Below are 20,481 nucleotides of genomic sequence, written 5' to 3'. Positions count from 1 at the left end.
ATTATACCTGACAGTGCTTTTGAATGTATACTTCCAATTTTTAGCTTACATGCACATATTAATATCTGGCGGGCTGAATTCATATATATTTGTTTCTTCTCATCTCCACTTGAACTGGTTGCATTTTTCAAGACTTTTTACTTCAATTAAAACACTGAAAAAAAAAACTAAATAGCTTTTCAGAACCGCCATCCTTTTTAACGTAGAAGCAGCAGACAAAACTGTATACATTTCAGACAATGTTTACCTCTCCAGACAGGAGCAGTTGCCCCAAATCAAAGGCTGTACCCCCTATGTATTACTTAATCTAAAATTAAGGTTACCATGCTAAAGCATATGCTACTGCTAATGTTCCCACTTGCACTAATTGTCATCAACTCTTCCTATCCCAGTTCCCTTCCCAGAAGCGAAAAATAGCTTACATGCTTTCAGTATGCATTAACATTTGGCCCAAGCACAAAAGTATAATGACTATCTTTAAATGAACAAACAAAACTGTGCATTGTTACATTAAATATACTAAAATACTACGGCTAGGGGAGGCAACTACTTCTATATAAAACTTACTTCCCAAGGTGTCAAACTTCATTTATTTTTCCACTGACCTGCTTTCCCTTTCCAATGCACCTTTAAATATCAATTACACCACACCTTACACACTTCACTCAGCAGTGTTCAGACCTTTCATGATTAATTGCTCTGACCTGCACACCTCTTAGGATTAACTGCCGACATCTTCAGATGTCTCACCTCAAAAGTAAAAGCAGTTAATAATGAAAACAGTCAACTTTTCAGATGTATGAAAGCATCTTTTACTCAGAATACACAGTTTAGATCTCTTGCTGTTAAACTCCTTGCACATGTAGGCATCTCGTCTCCCGAAAGCTTGAGTCAGGTCTAGTATTACAAATGTGTTTGTTAGTCCTGTTACCCTCTAGGTCACAGGTGGGATACCAGACCTGACTCAAGCCTTCTGAATTACCTCTGTTTTCAGTTTATCCTTGCCACCCCCAGGGAGTTATCCACTCAATGGAATCACTTTAAGGAGACCAGCAATATAGAAACAGATAATTTGAGACTTAAACTAACTGAATAAACTACTTGAAACTCCAGCAAGACATTTTTATTCCTCCTACAGGGAGGGCATCAGAGTGCGTCTCCTAGATCTGCAAGGTAAAGTGAATGTATCTGGACATATAAAACAGGGAAGTTATTTTAATTCTGCATATATTGTAATGGTAAACAATTTTACATCTTCCAATCCAGCAGTCCAAGATCACACTATTATGTTAAATTTAACTTGCTTCTATCCAGCTTGCTGAAGTGTAAAGCCTGGATGTCTTATAATTAAGAGAGCACTTTCTCCCTTTAATATCTACAACATACACAGAAGTCAATAATATAGGTTCATAGGTTGGTACTAGGCTATCGGCCCTGGGGCCTATAACAAGCCTAGCCATAACAATTCCCTGGATATTTCTTCCCACAATATTCACTTATCTGGACCCCTGTCTAGCAGGGCGACTGACATGATCCCTGGGGTGAATTTCCTATCTCCCATCCAATCATCAAGGTTTTTTTTGAAGAGGGCCAATGAGGCACTCTGCTTGACATGTATGGGCAGTCTATTCCAGAGTATGGGGAGTCTCTGGGTCAGGAACTTATCCCTCCAGCATTTTTTGTTCATTGTGATGACAAGATTTAGATCCCTGGAGCATGTGGCTCTGAGGGATTGGGATTTCTTTAAGTGGAGCATGTCCAACAGCTCAGGGTTTGACATGGCAGAGATCGCCTCGGAGTAGACGATATGCCACAGAGTATAGCTGGAGTTCTTTTGGACGGTCAGCATATGGTATCTGCTTTAGGCCTGTGATTCTTTTAGTGAGGTATTTTTGTGGCCTTTCCAACTGTTGCAGATGTCTTGTGAGGTACATACCTCACAAGACATCTGCAACAGCTGGAAAGGCCACAGAAATACCTCACTAACGACACCCCCACCTCACATTTAAAATACCCCTGACAGCACACTGTAAAAAGACTGCTTCACACATAACATGCAATATATACAATTAAACCTTTATATAAATAAAGTGAACAAAACCTGTTTTGCTAACACCTTTTAAACATTAATGACAAAGTGGGGTAAATGCTTTGCAGTCCCACCACAAGTATAACACAGTCATCAGAATTCCAGTATTTCTTCAGCCACATTTCACATGTCAATTCCCATACATAATAATAGGATTGATGTTTTATAGTCCGCCATTAATTTACTATTTTGATAATGTTGCTAGTCTTCTTGATCTCATCAACAGTCAATGGTCCAAGTCCAAGGAACTCCAGATTCTTCTAGTCATTTCCTGTGGTTTGTTTTTGTCTCTCAAGTATTTTCCTTTGAGTAATGTAAACTATTTCACTAACAAAGACTGTGTACGGGTTTTGTTACTGTCAGCAGAATGAGAAGCAGTGTTCTCTCTACTTGCTGGTTCACTCCGTTTACTTCTTAGCCAGCTCTCCATACAAAAATGCCATTGATCCCCCAAGGAAAAGGTACTCCAAAGAAAGCCAGACACAGTATGAATCTTACACTTGCCTCTCGACATTCCCTAATTGCTGAAACAAACTTGCTTCTTGCCTGCCTGGTTACAGTGAATAATCATTTTCCACAAGCACTTGGATATCCCCAGTTTTTATGCTTTTTCCTTTTTTGTCACAATTTTGTCAGGAGAAACTCTTTTTGATGGTATGATTGCATCTTGGCTGCTTTCTCATGGTAAGATTTGAAGTGTACACACAATGTGCCCTCTCAGTTAACAAATCCTTCTGTGGAATACCAGTTCAGATGTTTATTCGTACGTTTATAAAATTAATGTAATCTGTTCCTTCCAATTTCCGTGGTACAGCAGAAAATTTCAGGTTTTCTCTGCATGCTCAGTCTTCTAACTCTTCTTGAGAGGTTTCATGGTCAGCCAGACTTATTTCAATCTATTATTTTTTGCAGTTTTATCAGTTCATCTGAACAGGCAGATTTTCCAGCCTTTTATTTGACATTACACATTCCTTCCACATTTCATTTATTTTAAACATCTCTGGAAAAGTTAAGTTGTGTAAGACCTCACCATAGCAGGAGATGTCATACTGATCACTGCTGCAGTATTACTGATGGATGGGATATCCTGTCAAGGATAGCCATAGCTCAAGCCATCATACCAAAGCCTAGGCACCTTTTTTTTAACCATATATCTGACGTATGACCCAAGCCCTAAGGCACCAGCTAAACAAGGGGTATATGAGGTCAACATTAGCCAGAAAAACAGAGCAAGCCCAAAGGGGGAGGAGGAGGTACTGCAACAGTGGTCACTAAGACATCTACTGTTATGGTAAGTTCTTACACATCTGTACTATGCCTTCTGAGATTGTTGTTGTAGTATTACTGAAGGAGGAAGGAAGAGCAGAACTGTGGTCCAACAAGCCTTACAGAATATCATGGACTGGGATAATCTGTAAAATACTCAAGCCATATGCACAAACCTATGCCATCTTCTTGCCCCTAGGGGCCACAAAATTGGGTAAAATCAGGTTATACTGGCTAAACTTGTAATTGCTCTTAAGCAGTTAGCCTAGTAATCTCCTATGAAGCTATGAAAAAGAAATTGCTTTAGAAATCCAGGAAGAAACTCTTAGAGACTGGCAACCATAATTTATTTTCTTGAAAACAGATAAAGAGCTGGTCTGATTTCCTAGTGCCCTTAGTTTTGTCCAAATAAAAATCTAAGTTGCCTATGCACATCCAATGAATGAATAATTATCCCCCTTATATTTTGAGATGAAAAAAAAAATAAGGGAGATTAATGGACTGATTTAAGAATAACACATTAATCACCTTGGGCATGAAGGAAGGGTTAGTTCTATGAGTAATCATATAGGTTCATAGGTAGATACTAGGCTATCGGTTCTACGGCCCATACAAGCCTAGCCAAAAATGTACCCTGACTTTCGCCACCCAAGAAAATTATATTCCTGTGCCCCTGTCGAGCAGAGCCACAGATATTCCAGCTGCCTTGGCATTGCTGACCCCAGTACAGTCCTGCTCTGTCCCATCATATGCCTACAACCCTAGGCCCCACCATAATAATTTGGGATTTGGCCAGATATAGATCCCCCTCAGATTCCTCCTGCCTTGTACTGCAAATACTCAGCACAAGAGACTCCCTATCATGTTTAGGTATCATCATGTTAACATGGTACAATTTGGGCTCCTGTCTCCTGCCTAGCAGTTCTTCCACGTAGTTAACAACACTGACCTTCCTTACCACCTTGAAGGGTCCTTCCCAAGCAGCCTGCAGCTTGATGTGTCTGACAGGAATGAGAACCATAACCTGCTGCCCTACAGCATATTCTCTAGCTCAAGCATTCCTGTCATACCAGACCTTTTTCTGCTGCTGTGCTTCTGAAAGGTTATCCTTTTAAAAACTAGGAAGGGTGGAACAGCCATCAAAGCTTGAAGTTCAGCTACCCTTTTAGCTTAAGTAAGGCCCACTATCAAAACAGTTTTCCAAGCAGAAAACATTAAGGGAAAACTGGCAGCTGGTTCAATTTGCACAACAGTCAGTTTATATTCTAGAGCATAGTTGAAGGTCACAAGGCAGAGGAACAGGATTTCTTGACAATCTAATGTGGAGGACACCTTTCATTTTTTTTTTACCGGAAAGTGTGTAGAAAGAGGTGGATCCACAGACAGTCAAGCAAATATGGCAGACAAATGAACTTTAACATAAGCCTATTTCAGGATCAGAGTTAAGTAGCTTGCACAAATAAGACTAGCAGGGATTCTCACTTGTCAAAGGAAGAACCAGGACTCTTTACCATAAAGAAAATCTCTTCCATTTTGAAACACAGGGTTTTCTAGCCTTCTGAAAAACCTGAGGCATGTCCTCAGAAAAGAGGTGTCTGAAAGGAATCAAAACTACCACACAAAGAGTTAATTCCAGAATTTGGAGACAAGGGTAAATGAGATGGCCCTTGTTCTGTGTGAGCAAGTCCATCCTGTGAAGTAACGCGTGATGACTTCACCTGGCCAGATGGAAAAGAAGGTGAAACCAGTGCTATCTGGACTGAAAGGGAGTCACCAACATGATTTTGACTTGTCCTTCATACTTTTGTGAAGGACCTTTGGCAACAGAGGTAGGGGAGGGAAGGCACAGAGGAATCTCCCCTTCAAGAAAAAGGCATCACACCCATCTTCCATGAGGGCATAGTTTCCTAGAACTGAAACAGCTTAGTCTGTTGTAGGTGTAGGCGAAAAGATTTATCAGGGAATACCACACCAATGGGCAATGTCCAGGAAGACTTCCTTGTTTAGCATTCATTCATGAGCGTTTGCACTGAACCTACTCAGTATGTCTTGCCACTATGTTCTTTTCTAAGGGAATGCAAACTGCCTGTAAAAGGCTGTGTCAAATAGCAACCTCCTATGCCATCAAGGCTAAAATGCAAAGGTGGCAGAACTTGGTACTCCTCCACTTGTTTCTGTACAACATGACCATGCCATTGTGTGTGAATACCTTGACGGGACCTGGAGTCCAAAGATTACTTAAGGACTGAACAGCCAGAATCAGATCATTCATCTCCTTGATGTTCACGTATTCTTTCCTTTCCTTGCCAGATCCGGACCTTGATTTTGTTGGAACAGGCTACCCATGCCAGGTCATACACATCCAATTGGAAAGGGGAGGATCCAGAAAATATACTCCCATACTGAGAGAAATCAGACTAATCCACTAAAGTAACTCATTCATGATGCACGGCAAGGGAGGGGGGGAATCTGGTGCTGAAACCAAATTTACTTGACATACCACTGCAACTTCCTAACGTGAAGTCTGACATGTACAAGCACATTTACAGTTCACAAACTATACCCCGGAGCTCTCAAGTTCTCTCATGCTGAGGTCATCTGCAGCAGAAGACCCTGAAAGAACTTTTTCAAAAACAGGATCTTGTCCAAAGGAAGGAAAGCTGCCACTGTTACAGAGATGATCCTGTACCTTAGGAAGATCAGATCTTGGGAAGGCATCAAAACAGACTATAGGTTCAAAGTGAACCCCAGACTGCAAAGACGGTTCACTGTGACTTTGATATTTTTCAGCCTAGCATTCTGAGAAGGAGCCTGGAGAAGCAGGTCATCCAAGTAAGGGGATATTTGGATTCCCTGAAGTCTGCAGAAGGCTATCATCAGAGCTAGACACTTTGGGAATACCCTTCGGGTTGTAGAAAGACCAAAGGGTAAAGCAGAAAACTACAAAAAATGTGAAGAAAAAAACAGAACCTCAAGTATTCCCTGAAATGAGGGTGGATAGGAATGAAGGTAGGGGTCCTTCAAATCCAAAGTCACTAAAAAAACCCAGAGGAAAAGGGATTGAAAGGTTAGCATTTGAAGCTTAAACCATTCAAAAAGGTGTTGAAAAAAGATAAAATTAGAATTAGCCAACAGCTGCTCCTACTTATCTGTGGACAAAGAACATTCTGGAGTAAAATCTGCTGTCTAATTGAGTGGAAGGACAGGTTGATCGGTTCCCTATGAAATGAGATCCTGCAGAAAAGGAAGAACTAGAGGCAACTGACTGAGGGGGTTGAGGGTTATCTTCCATGACATTCTGTACCCTTTTCTAGAATAGAAAGAACCTGCCTTTCTGTAGTGACTGCTTTCCTGGTAGGAAGACAGAGAGAGAGGGAATCTTTGGGATAGGAGAACCTGGCCAGGGATAAGGGTTGGTAAAAGAAGAAAGTCATAAGGAGGCATGTTTGTCAGAAAAGGAAGGCTTATGACCCTTGGAATCCTGTCCTGATTTATCTTAAAATCTCCTTTTGTTAGCCCTTTTGTCTTTCTGGGGTTGCTTTTGATCCTGCCTGACAAATGGACCAGCTTTAATTGCATAATTCCTCAAGAACTTAGGCATTGGGAAAATAAAAATCTGCTTCAAGTCCTGCAAAACTCCCCGCTTTTATTGTAAGGTTTTAAAAAAGACCTGCAACAGCAGATCCAAACAGATGTTGTTGACCCAGACGGAAATAAAAAAAATTGGCCTTAACATACCTTGGTACAGACTGAATACCTGCATAGAATAGACTCTGAAGCAGCCACCCTAGAAGATGCACCCAAAACATCATAACTGCAGTTAGACTGCCTGGCCACCTGAGAGATAGAGTTCAGCAAAGTCAGAGCAGAAACCTGATTATCAGATTTTGGCATGGCATTGAGCACTTCACCATCATTAAATAAGATATATAAAAGTGTCTGGTAATTAACAGCCCTAAAGGGTAAGGTAGAAGAGATATACACTTAACCATACCTGTCCACTGCCCTGCCATCCTTGTTTGTAGATAATACATTAGGGGAAGGGAACAGCTTAGTGTTTTTTTCTGTAGTAAGGAAGATCACAGCTGGGTCTGAAGAAGGATTTTTATAAACAATCTTTTGATCATTGGGCACTTTATAAAATCTATATGGCTTCTTTAAGGGCAAGAGGTTGAGATTTAGGATTCAAAGCAGCACTACTGAGGATATCCAAGGGAGATGGCTAATGATTTAGGAGCATCCCTGACCAAGAGATCATCGTACCTAGGTTGTACATCGGTTATCTTGGTGCCTTCCCACTTAAAACACTGCATCACTGTTATCACTATATCTTCGAAATACAGAGATCCTCTAAAGGAGAGTCAGAAAGACAGGGTGTCATCTTCATCAGAAGCCACACCCCAAATGGGAATGGATTTGGAAAGACTATATTAGAGAACATTCATTTGACTCAAACTTCTTTCTCAGAAGAATAATTCCTCTGTCTCTTTTCAGGATTAGAAGGAGGGACAACAGCAGCTTGAAAAATATGGAGAAGGTTTAAAAGACATAATGGCTTTAAAGAGCCCCAAAGTAAAGTCTTGCCATTCTTTCTACAGATCCCTTACAACATGAGAAGTATGGCTGGTGTTCTGCTTTTTCTTAGTTGGGACATCTGCCTGAACAAACTGTGGACGATCAAAGCCATGACAATCTTATCTCAGGGTATTGGGTACTACCTCCCCAAATAAAATTTGAGGAATACCCACTGGTCCCTCGGAAATAACCAGCCCATTTTTCCCCTTCTCATCTGAAGCACACATTTAATCAGCCACAGAGGACATGCAAGTAGGGTACCCCATATTGGCCTCTGAGTGGGTCGTATTAGAGGGGCCAACCGCAGGAACTGGGCAGTCCGAGGACTCCTTAAGGGAAACAGCGGAGAGATCCTGGTCAAGCTGGACAACCGAAGTCTCTTGCTTAGCCTTTGTAGTCTTCTTGGTAATGTCTGGAAGTCAGAGTGGGATGGTTTAGATGACATTCTGCCATCCACAACCTCCTTGAGCCTTTGGTTCTCCACTCAAATTTTTAAGGAAGACAGACATGTATGAAGGGACTTTGGGATAAAGGATTGACAAAACACAATCTCTGAAGTTATGTTTAGCACCAAGGGAAAAAAGACACTTTATGTGGTGATTCTTATGTGGAATTTGCCTTCTTCAGTCACATTTCCCACTCTTGGCTGACGTGCAATATAGCAGCTACAAAAGGAAGAGTCCCCACATGGACATTTTTTCCCCAGTGATTAAGAAGTACTGGTCATAAGTATCACAAACTGGAGACACTGTTTTTGAGAATGCAACAAAGTAAGCAGATTTTAAAAAATCTATACAGAATACTTTGTCAGAAATGTTGGAGAAGTGTTGGTTGCAGCTAAGGAAATTATATTACTGGGCTGGGATACAGTAAAGTCTTAAGTTTAATGATATTGGCTGAAAGAAAATAACAAATTACTAGAAAATGGAAATCATCTAAACCAACTTTAACTGAAGAACTGAATGGTGTAATGGATGTAAAACAACTGGAAAGGGCAAGATGCAAATTACATGGGAAATAAATTGAATTTGAGGGAACAATACATGCAGAGTAGTGTTCAGGGAAAGGAGTGAAATTTAAGTTAAGGCAGAAATTGAGCAATTTAAGTAATGTCAGAAAAAATAAAAATTATTGTTAAAATGTTTACATCATGAAAATAACAAAAATGTTACTGTGGGTTTTCTTTTCTATTTCTGTATAGGTGGGACTTTCCAGAGTACCAGGGAACTACAGACCCATACGTCTCTCTAGTCTCACAAGCAAAGTCCACTCAGGCGCTGTAGATAAACTTACAAAACTAGGTATAAACCCATATATCACCTGATGGTTAGCTAGCTGGCTCACTGATAGGACACAAGAAATTTAGATAAGGGAATCCACCTCCATAAAGAGGACAGTCATCAGCTGAGCCCCACAGGGATCAGTGCTACACTGAAATCAAGGCAAATGTCAAGGGTCTCTGGATGATCAGCTTTGCAGATGACTGCAAAATAGGCATAGTCACTGGATCTCCAAAAGACACAGATACCCTTAATATGGACCTGACAAAGACAAACAACTGGTGCCAGAGCCATGAACTAAAACTCAGTGTGAAAAAATACTTATCTGTACCATTTGGAAAAAGGACTACCCTGGAAAATTATCACATTGATAACTCACCCCTAAAAGTAAACCCAGTATTCAGGGAACTAAGAATGTATGCTGACAGCAACCCAAGCTTTGACCACAACATTTCCACTGCGGTGAAAAAATTCTACTTTACATAGCTTATATGTAAGGGCATGGAATCCAAATCCAAGGAGGTCATTGGTCCACTGTACTCATCTCTCAGACCAATCATAGATTACAAAGCACCCTTTGCCATGTAGATATCTGACCAGGCATTTGCAACAGCATGAGAAATCACAGAAGTGCCTCATAAAGAATACAGGGAGTAAACAAGTCCTATGTGGACCCTCACAAAGCCTTATCCCAATACATGGTCTCTTTCAGACTGATGTGAAGACATCTATGCCTAGCCTACAAAGCATCTGCTGATCCCATACTGATGGATCTGTTGCACATCCACAAAACAAATTATCCTTAGAAATGCCTAGTCTAAGGACCTAAACCTCATTCTGCTATAAACAGGACATGTGTCTTACAGATTACCCCTTCTCTAAACAGGCTTCCTATCCATGTGAAACAAAACTCATCTTTAACCCTATTAAAATGTAAATTGGGCCAATGGATGGGAAATCACAAATTTACCCCTGGTTTGGTGCCTATGTCCCTAATGGAAAGGGGCATCTTATGCACACAATGTGTACAAGCCTGTATCATTATCATAAAATTCCTTGCAGTACTGACACATCAGCAATATTTTGGTAAATTTGGGTAAGCTTGGATAGGCTTAATATGGATTTTATGCCAAAAGCATAATACACCACTTATGAACCTAGGCCACCTTTTTTACTGTCATGTTCAAAGAAACTTACAAAAATCTTGAACTGCTTTTTCCAGAACTGCAGGATTCTTCCCAGCCAGAGTTTTCGTTTCCTTTTCTAGTTCATTTTTCCTTTTAATTTCTCCAAATTTCACCTTGTTGGCTGGCATCTAGGCCATGTAATTACTAACCAGTAATTGAATTCAACCCAAATTGCTAGCCTTCACTAGCCTCCTTTTCTCATTTCCAAATTTTCACACTAGGAAAACTCTAATCAACCTGTTGATCTGTGTGCAACCATCTTGGAACTCAAGTCACAGTTTCTTGAACATAATGGATCAAATCTGCTGCACTTGCTTATGTTTCCCTATTCACTTCACAATGAAGTGATACTGTAATATTTATGGTGGTAGTGAATTCTGGGTGATCCATGGTTAGTGCACCTCAGAAAAAGTGCACTATTACTGGTCTGCATCTGAGGTACAGTAATATTGGAATGTTAATAAGATACGAGTGTGGGGGATGCAAGAGGGCTTCCAAACGTAATTGTTTTCCTTTATCACATTCATATTCAGTCGTGAAGCAACAAGGCTGAGCTGCTTAAGTTAATGAGTTACTGTCACATAGCTAATATGATGTGAACTTCAATGAATCAAGGAAACATAATTGATCTGAAAAACTAGCACACTTGGAGGGGTAGCCCAAAGGAAGAGATTTAATCAAAGAGCCTGCATACTCTAGAACCTATCACTGCCAACTCCTCTGCTCCAGTAAAACACTACCTGTTACAGAAAGGTCACATTTTCCTTTCTTCTAACCATATATAAAATGCATCATTCAATCTGGTTAGCCCCCAGCTCATGAACTATATATAACCTTCAATCATTACCTGCTTAGAGTGGAAGACTATGGAACTAGTACTTGGCAAAAGGCATACAATTGTACTATCCATCACAGAAAGTTGGACCAATTTACTGAAACCACAACATACACGTTACCTTGATGATGGCTAAAACTTTCCTCTGTTCACCTTCACTTTTAACACTTTTTAAACTTCTATCTCAATTGCATCTGTTTTATTACATTATTTTACAACATTTACTGTGAAATTGCAACAGTTAATGTGTCTACGTTGGCGCTGCTGCAAATAGCAAGCATTGTTTTGTTTTGTTTTACACATCTTTATTGAATTATCACTTGTGACACAGGCATACCTAAATTTATATAAAATTAATCAAACTGGATTAGTAAGTTTACATTTAAAACATTTTATGGCATATTATTCAATACCATATAATCAAAGCAACATTACATAAATTGTTAATTCCTGCCTTCTCTTAAACCTCATTCCTCCTACAAAACATTTTTTCTGCGTGAACTGTTCCCACAATTTCCATTTTTTTCTATGTAATTTACTCCTACCCTTTTCTAAAGATCTAACTTCTTGTTCTTTTATCTGTAACAATAAGTACTACATGAAGTACAGATGGTTTAGATTTTGATTTCCATTTTCTAGCAATGGATTTCTTTTTTGGCAGCCACCAGAAAGAAATGTAACAAAACCTTACTACTACGTTTAGGCAATTCAGATCCTGTATCCTAGCTCAAAAAAATTATTTCTTTAGTTACACTCATTTGTTTGCAGACTATTCCTGAGAGAGTATTCTGTAGGTAATCTTTAGTCTGCCAACTCGTTATACTCCAAGAACACATATTCCCAGGTACCTCTTTCTTCCCCATTACACCTCCAACATTTGCCATCTATCATCTGAAGGGTACTTATTAGCCCAAGAATGGAACAGCATTAGCCAACAGTCGATCCTCAAAAGCCCACAGAGGAGTGTTCTACTTAGGAGCAGAAAAAGCTCTGAAGGGTTTAATGTGCAAACCTGTTTTCAGTCAGCTCAACTCGAGATGACTATGGTTTGGGCATGTGGAAGGTGCCCTGATGCTTTGGAAGCCACCTGACTTTTATATATGCAGGATGTAACATGTATAGCTTAGGCTACAACAGCAGTAATCATTACAAAGAATATCTGAGGAGACCTGGATGTACATCTTAAGGTCTGGAAGCCAATAAGGTAAAAGGCTTACTTTCACTTTGGTCAAAAACTGGACAGACACCACTGAAAGTGCTACATACCATTTTGGAGTCTTTACCTGAGGAAGGACAGAGTATTGGAAAAGGGGGTTGAAAAAGATGTTGCAAAATCTGTTAAATTACTTGGAAATGGAGTGCAAAAGCAGATTCAGAGCCCTAAGAAAATCTGGCCTCAAAGGCATTGTGAAAAATGTCCAAATCCAAACATTCAGCAAACAGGAAGACAGGATTATGCAGCTCAAAATACAAAGGAAAACAGAAGTTTCTAAGTGAGATAAAGAGGAGTTATTTCATACAATGGTTGGTGGTCCATAGAATGTTCTTTCATGGTGTGTGACTGACTAACTACAGGGTGTCAGGTCAAGAGAGATGTAGATAAGTATATGCTAAAGAATGGGGTAGTGACTGGCTAAACATCTGCTTATGAGCTCACTCTGGTATCGGATGATGTGACAAGCTTCAGACCTCACTACATCAACAAGGTTGAAAGCCTGCATGTGTTATCATGAAACAGATCAGAGACTGACAAGCAAAGAAGGGTGTGATCTCAGATAACATCTCGGTCGCATCTTGCACTTTCATAACTTTCCTTTACATATTTTGCAATTAAATAAGCACACAAAGTCAGTCAGATTTCCAAATGGATTGTTGGAAACTACTAACTGAAATGTGGAGCATTCACTGGATAAAATAGATTAGAAGAGAAAGAGTGGCAAGTTATCAGTTCAGTTAAAAAAAATACTTGCAATAAGAGTAGTATGACTTTAATAAGCATATGTAAAAAATAGTAACGGTCAAGAAAACATACTCTAGGTTAAATAAAACATTTACAGTGAAAATGTAAGATTTAAACTACACATTTTCTTTCTCCAGGCACTGTGTTATGCCATTATTGAGATTTTTAAGACAACTTAAACCCTCTTAGAAGTGAAAAAAAAGAACGGTGCATTTCAGAAAACACTAATTTATAATTATGCAAGATACAAAATTCTAACTTGGCACTCATACACATATTTTAAGACAGCAAATAATATGGAATATATAATGCACAAATATACAGGTTCAGCAAATTTTGCCAGCACTACTGCAGCTGTAGTGCCTTCCTGGGAAATTTGAGGGCTGAAGCAATCAAATAAAATACTGCTACTGACATGAACAATAAACCCTCTGTTTAGCTTGGAATGCGTACATCAGCTAGGCACCACAACATACCATGTTATTTTCTTGTACTTAAATTACACTTGAAATACTACTCTCCACTAAGCCTGGACAGATAGTACTACATTTTGCTACGGAAGGGGTGCTCATGTAACAAATTCTCTGTTCTGCATTCAATATTATGGGAGAGATGCATGGTTGTAAAGGTTTAATGGTAAAATGTCCTAACACACACCCATTCCTTTTACTTTTACTGCAGCACAAAACCCCTAGCTATATTTAAACTTTAACTGCACAATTGTTTGGAATACCGTAAACTCATTCCACTCTGCCAAACTAAATATCTCAACCCTCTATTTTTTCTCTGCTTTTATTTTCATGTGTTTTTTCCATCTTCTCTCCATTTCCCTAATGCAAGCTGACCATGCCTGCATCTCCCAGATTAACTCTGCCTTCTACCATCATCTTGTGGACTGCTTACCTTCAAAAGTTCTTCTTCTATGACATTGCTGGCCAAGCTTACAGCGGATGACTTACTGCTAGATTTAAATTAAACCTATGAACTTGTCATGCTGCCTGTGTGTACATACCTTTCCAAGTGGAGGGTGAACATCAAAGAAAAATGTTCCGTTAATGTAATAGCTGCCCATTTTACCAAAATGCGTTTCATCCCAGCTGCAAGAAAAACAAAAATACTTGAAACAAATGTAACATCTTAACATGCAAGCAAGCAAATAATGACATTATTCTCAAACAGCATTCCTTTCCTTCTCATATTGTAAAATATTAGGCTAACAACACAGACATTGTGGCTTGCCTGAAGAAAATGCAGTAGTGTCGTAGGAGGTCAGTAAATGGGACGACTGGCTCATGTTTGAGCAAAGCTGAGACACTCAAAGCAAAGGGGTCTTGGGAGATTATGCTTCTCCTCACCACATCCTAAATTATACAAAAAGGTCTATAACAGAGATTAACAACAATTTGCCAGCAGACAAGTACAATCCAAGGGATTCCAAGCATCTCACTACACATTGCTTTCTTGAAGTACTTTCAGCAGTGCCTCCATATGCTGTCCACAGACACCTAAAACAGGTTACAGGTTTCTGCTTCTATCATATCCACTCTCAGTGGCATACTGCACTCCCTCATATATTCCAAATCACTAGCCAAGCATCAATGTGCCTCCTCTGGTGCATCTCCTGTTAGCCAGTTTCCCCGCTATATATCATAAACTATCTGTAAGTCGCTACATGTTCTTTTCTTGTTTTCCAAATTACACAGTGAGGTCCAAAAATACTTGTAGTACATTACAACAGGGTTTTTCCAAGAAACGTGCTGACAATGCCTCAAGTCAGATCTGTAGTAAAAGCATTTCAGATCCAATGCTCTATCTCACGGCTCTTTGACTGTGTCACCTAGCACTGACTGCAGAATGATGTTAAAATTATCCTAAAAACAGATTCCAACTAATCTATATTTCAAATTTCCCACAAAGTCAGATACTACTCCATAACAAAATTAAATTAACTTTTTTTTTTTTTTTTTTACAAAAATGTTTATACGGAAAGAGAGCAAAACTTTCAAATTTGTATATATGTGATCTTAAATAATTAAGGAGTAATGAAACCACTAAACCACCTCTGATCCTTTACTTTGACAGTCTCCAAATTAATGACAAGAAATGTTTGAAGAGTTTGAATTTCTTTTTCCTCATCCACTACATGGCTAGTTGGCAGAGAAAAACAAGCAACTCAGCTCCTTTGTCTTTTCAAGTTTGAGAAGATCACAAACAAAAACTTGCAAGGTTTAGAGTTACAAACAAACTGCTTAGTAGAGAGTTCATAGGAAAAGAAAAACAGTTAATGAGTTAAGAGAAATGTATCTGTGCTCGGCAGTGGGAGAAAAAATTTGACATGCACAGTTTAGTACTCTTTTTTTTTTTTTTTCCCCTTGCCATTACCTTTATGCAGAGTTTATTATCCAGAGCTTGCCCTGAATGGCATAGGACTTCGGCTCAATTAAATGAAGTCACAGAGATGCCTTTCTGCACTCCCTACCCCCTCATTACATTCTTATGGTGCACTATGAATGTATCTCACCTGGTTTCCTAACCAGTCACAAGACGTGGCAGAAGGACGTACCAAAACCAAAGGAAAAGTCTTGGAAGAACCAACATCTACATGACACAATCCAGCCCCAGAATCTTACATGATTACAAAAACAACTTGGAAAGATAAGGACAAGAACACCAGAATTTCTCTTCTCTTCTCATTTGGTTAAAGTAGAAAAGAAATGGAGGAGGACTGCATGCCAAACTACCATTTCTGAAACTCTCTAAACTCAATTCAACAAAATACCTCACAGGAAATGCTCTGCACTTCTATACTGATTATGAGGATGGACACCAAATCCAGGTTTACACGGATCATGAGGCCAGATTATAGAATACTGTGTGGGAGTTTAGGAACCCTGGCAGAAATGCATCCAGACTCTGACAAAGCAATGACAAACAAAGTGATGCATAAAAATGGTCTTTCAAGAGGGATGTTGGATGCAAAGGTAGGTTGCAACATTACACAGGAAGTGGAAAAATACAAAGGATGACAGATAAGGAAGAAGGCACAAAAGTCACACACTAAGTATAAAACTTTGTTCTCTCTCCAAAGAGACAAAATTCTTACAGTAAAGACACCTGGACAATAACTGTATACATATTATCCGATGGGGTTTGTCAGAGACACACCTACATTTTTCTTTGACATGGATGGAGAAATGTGGGAGTCCAAATGCTATGCTTTGATGGCATTAGCAGTGTGACACAACAGATAGAACACTTGCCATTGGTGCAGAAGGCTTTTGGTTCTACTCCCACACCAGGCAGCTGAATTACTGGCACTGCACTACATTGGGGGTGCTGTACTCCTGAGCGTGCCGTCCTTCTGATAAGACATTAAACAGAGGCCCCATCTGTTTAAGTTGGTGGTTGCACAGGTGAATATAAAAGCTTCCACAGCACCTACTGAAAAGAGTAGTGGAAGTTCCTTGATGCAGTGTTCGAATTTACCCTTGCAGTATAAACAACATTGTGGGTCTCCTCTGAAAAGAGGTTATCAGTGTAGTGGGACTAATCTAGTCAACAAAGAATAAATAAATAAATATGATGAAAGCAGACAAAGTAATAAATTGTCTTCATAATAAACTTGTAATGAGGAATATTACACTACTGTAACAAGAACTTCTTGTAGGACATATAGTCTCAAGCCAACTGGCCACCTTGTCAATCCCCCCCTTCTCACATATCCTGCAACTGTAGTCATGGATCGGGTATCCTTACAGTTCTTGACCATGAGACATTAGTACTCAAACAGACAACAGCAGCAGCAGCTGTAATACCCAACAAAGAAGACAACCACTGCCTCTTTTTTTTTTTACACCTTTATTAAATCATCATTTAAGACACAGGCAAACATACATTAACAAAAACAAACTATATTAACATTTTTTCCCTTTAGCATACAGAATACTTCACATATATTTTCTTTATTTTTAACTAATATCAGTCCAACACTACACAATTTGTTCAATTCCTGCCTTCCCTTAAACCTCACTCATCCTACTAAAAATTATTCTACGTATGTTGTTCTCACATCTTTGCTCCTTCCCTTTTCTAAAGATACATCTTCCAGTTCTTTTATCTATTTTATAATATTCAGTACTTCAAATACAGTTGGTTTAGACATTGATTTCAATTTTTCTAGTAATTGCTTGTTTGGCAGCCAACAAAATGAACCTTATTTATTTATTTATTTATTATTTATTTACCATTTGTTTACTGGGAAAGTCCAACTTGGAACAAAGCCAATTTTCAGTAGAGGCCCAGGAAGAAATGCTCCAACCACGTCTTTGAAACATGGAAGGAAGCCCACATAAACAGTAGGAGGACATGCAGAGTCCACCCAAAAGGCACCCCAGCCAAGAATCAAACTGGAGAGCCTCTTGCTGTGAGGTGACAATGCTACCACTGCACCATCCAACTTAATAAGGCTTCGTTATATCTGGCAATTCAGATCCTGTGTCCAGCTCAAAAGAATAATGTCTTTAGTTACAGCAATTTGCTCATCCAATATTTCTTACACAGTACTCTGTAGGGAATTGTTTTAATCTTCCCAACTCATTACAATCCTAAAACACACATTTCCACTTACCTCTTTCTTCCCCATCATATCACCAACATTTCCTATCTACCCAATGAAAAAATGTCTGAAGTCTGCTTGGGATATAAAATATCTATGCAACCAATTCCAAGCAAAATCCTAAAACTTCTGAATTTTGGTGCATACTTGGAAGCCATAAATACATCCTCCAATTGTGCTTTCTAGTCTCTCTTCTTAATCTTTTCTAAACCCCTCTGACAATTTTTGTTCAATATTTACATACCCTACTAGTTATCCCTTTTCTAATGGCAACTTCTATTTTAGATTCAACTAAATACTCTACTAGAGCAGATCCTTTACTTTGGATATCTGCATAGATTTCTTTTGCCTATACTATCATATCACTCCTGGCAGGGAAGGCAGACTCTAGCTTACAATCCAAACATCTTCTTGGCTTCATCCCACTCTATTACCCTTCTCTTTCAAGTTATTTGCTCAAACACTTTGGTTCCTTTGCCAGTTTTCTCCAGCAAATTCCAGTACCCTCTTGCCTATTTTATGTACTCCTCCCTGAAGTCAACCCTATTAAGAAAATCTCCCTTCTCCATTCTCATGTTGGCTTAGTTTGCTACTTTATGAACATAGCATTATATGGTTATTATTCTCCTTAAAAATCTGCATTCACACTCCCACTCTCCTTACTTCTTGAACTTTCCCCTGATTCATCATCAACCCTTTCCACTTTGAATTATAACCTTCGACTGTCGTAATATACAAGCCTCAACTGCGTAGCCCTAAAATATCCCTTCAAACCAGGTAATCCTAAACCATCTTTTCTATAGAAAGGATCAGCATATCCCACTTAGCTCTTCCCATCCCAGATAAATTCCTTCAATGCTTTATTAACTGATGTCCACAACTTCACTTCTGGTTGATAAAATATGCCTGACCTGCATTTGAAGCTGAAAGAAACTAAACATTTTCACTGCTTATACCTTGTTATCAATACCCATCAGCAAGAGCTTCCAGTTTCTTAACTGTTGTATTATTTTTTTGTTTAGTGTCTTTTCACATATCCTTTGCTGTCATAATAGAAACCTTTTTAATCCATACCTCTAAATACTTCATCTTATGTCCCCAAAAATATGCGTCTTGCTGAACAAGTTCATGTGAGGGGGACATAATTTATGGCTATAGCCTCCGTTTCATCTTCATTAGTTTTACATGTGAAAAAGACTTGGAACTTTTTCAAAATGTTCCAGAAGACTGAGATCTTTATCTGGTACAAAATATCATCTGCAAATGAAGCCAATTTTTCTTGACTACCATGCCAATTATATCCTTGAATTTCTGAATCCTTTATTTTCTTTGCTAGTGGCTTTAAAATATATAGCAAATAAAGCAGAAAGAGTACCTCAGGCTGGGTCCTCTGTTCAAACTCAACCTATCAGAGAGGAACCCCTCCCACTTTAATTCTGGTCTCCAATCCTTCATATATCCTCCTAATTAACCTTATTATTGCATCAGGGAATGAAAATGTTTCAATTGCCCTACTCATGCAATCCCAGCTTACTGTCGGATATTTCCTCTGCATCAAGACCTACCAACAGCATAAGTATTTACTGCATCTGTTAATGTTGTCAAATGCTTGCTTCCTCTCCACAAAACCACACTGATCCATACATATCAATTTTGGCAACACCTTTGTCATTTGTTTAGCTAGTATAAAAGCCTTACAGTCATGGTTTAAAACTGTAATGGGTCTATATGAAGCTGGGTCCAAGAGGTCGTTACCATCTTTGGGTAATACAGTCAAACAGCCTTCTTTCAGGATGTCACCCTCTTTTTAAAATACTGTTGACCAAAATCTTCCAGATCTTTTTTCACTTTCTTCCCACCTAACTTCCAAACTTCCACAGGAATACCACCTGTTCTTGGAAACTTTCATGCAGAATGATTATACGTCACCATTTTTATCTTATCCTCTCCTATCTGAACCATTAGTTGTTGAGCCTCAACTACCTTTAATCTTTGCCTTTCCTTAGCCATTATACACAAATATTTTATAACCATGGTTTAAAAGTGAAATGGGCCTATATGAAACTGTCTCTGATGGGTCTTTACTGTCTTTATATATTACAACCACCACTTCTTTTTTCCAGGATTTTGGTGTGTCCCCCTCCTATTAAAATACTGTTAAACAAAACCTTCCAGATCTTTTTTCACTTTCCTGCAGATTGGTTATAAATAACCACTTTTACCTCATCTGCTCCTATCTGTTAGTTGTTGAGCCTCATCTACCTCTAACCTTTCAAATTTAAGTCTCCCAAAAATATTCCATTTCTGCTCTCTTGATTTTCCACATTCCTCTGCTTTATACAAATTGTCATAAAATTTCGAAAATATCTTCAATCCCTCTACAGGATCTCTGGTTAATTTTTCTTGTCATTAACTTGCTAAGTTTGGTGATGATCCCTTCCACTTTCTGTTGCCCAAACTGTTGTGCTAAACGTTTTTGTGCTCTGGAGTTGTATCAAAAAATAAACAGTTGCTTAACAGCAATCTTTCTAAACTCATACTTATTATCCAAATACTATCTTACTTTCTCTTTAGTACTCGGTTGCTGTGTCTCTTCTTGTTCTGTGAGATTCCTCTTATTCTGCAATACTTTAATCTTTGTCACCCCTTCTAAATAATTCTTATTACTTCTTAA

General features: G+C 38.9%; 1 protein-coding gene across 2 annotated transcripts in view; it reads right to left on the bottom strand.

Annotated features, from left to right (window-relative positions):
• POMT2 (protein O-mannosyltransferase 2) overlaps positions 1–20,481 on the bottom strand; it is a 1,453,485-nt gene that overhangs the window by 1,396,394 nt on the left and 36,610 nt on the right. For both annotated transcript variants that reach the window (XM_044073901.1, XM_044073900.1), the window contains exon 2: positions 14,205–14,289. In XM_044073901.1, coding sequence (XP_043929836.1) covers positions 14,205–14,289 — 85 coding nt within the window. The remainder of the gene's footprint in view (positions 1–14,204; positions 14,290–20,481) is intronic.

Source organism: Protopterus annectens, chromosome 6.part0 (genome assembly GCF_019279795.1).
Source record: "Protopterus annectens isolate FY-2018-M chromosome 6.part0, PAN1.0, whole genome shotgun sequence".
Lineage (NCBI taxonomy): Eukaryota > Metazoa > Chordata > Ceratodontiformes > Protopteridae > Protopterus > Protopterus annectens.
Note: the sequence above shows the minus strand (reverse complement) of the source record. Positions and strands in the feature narration are given on the sequence as shown.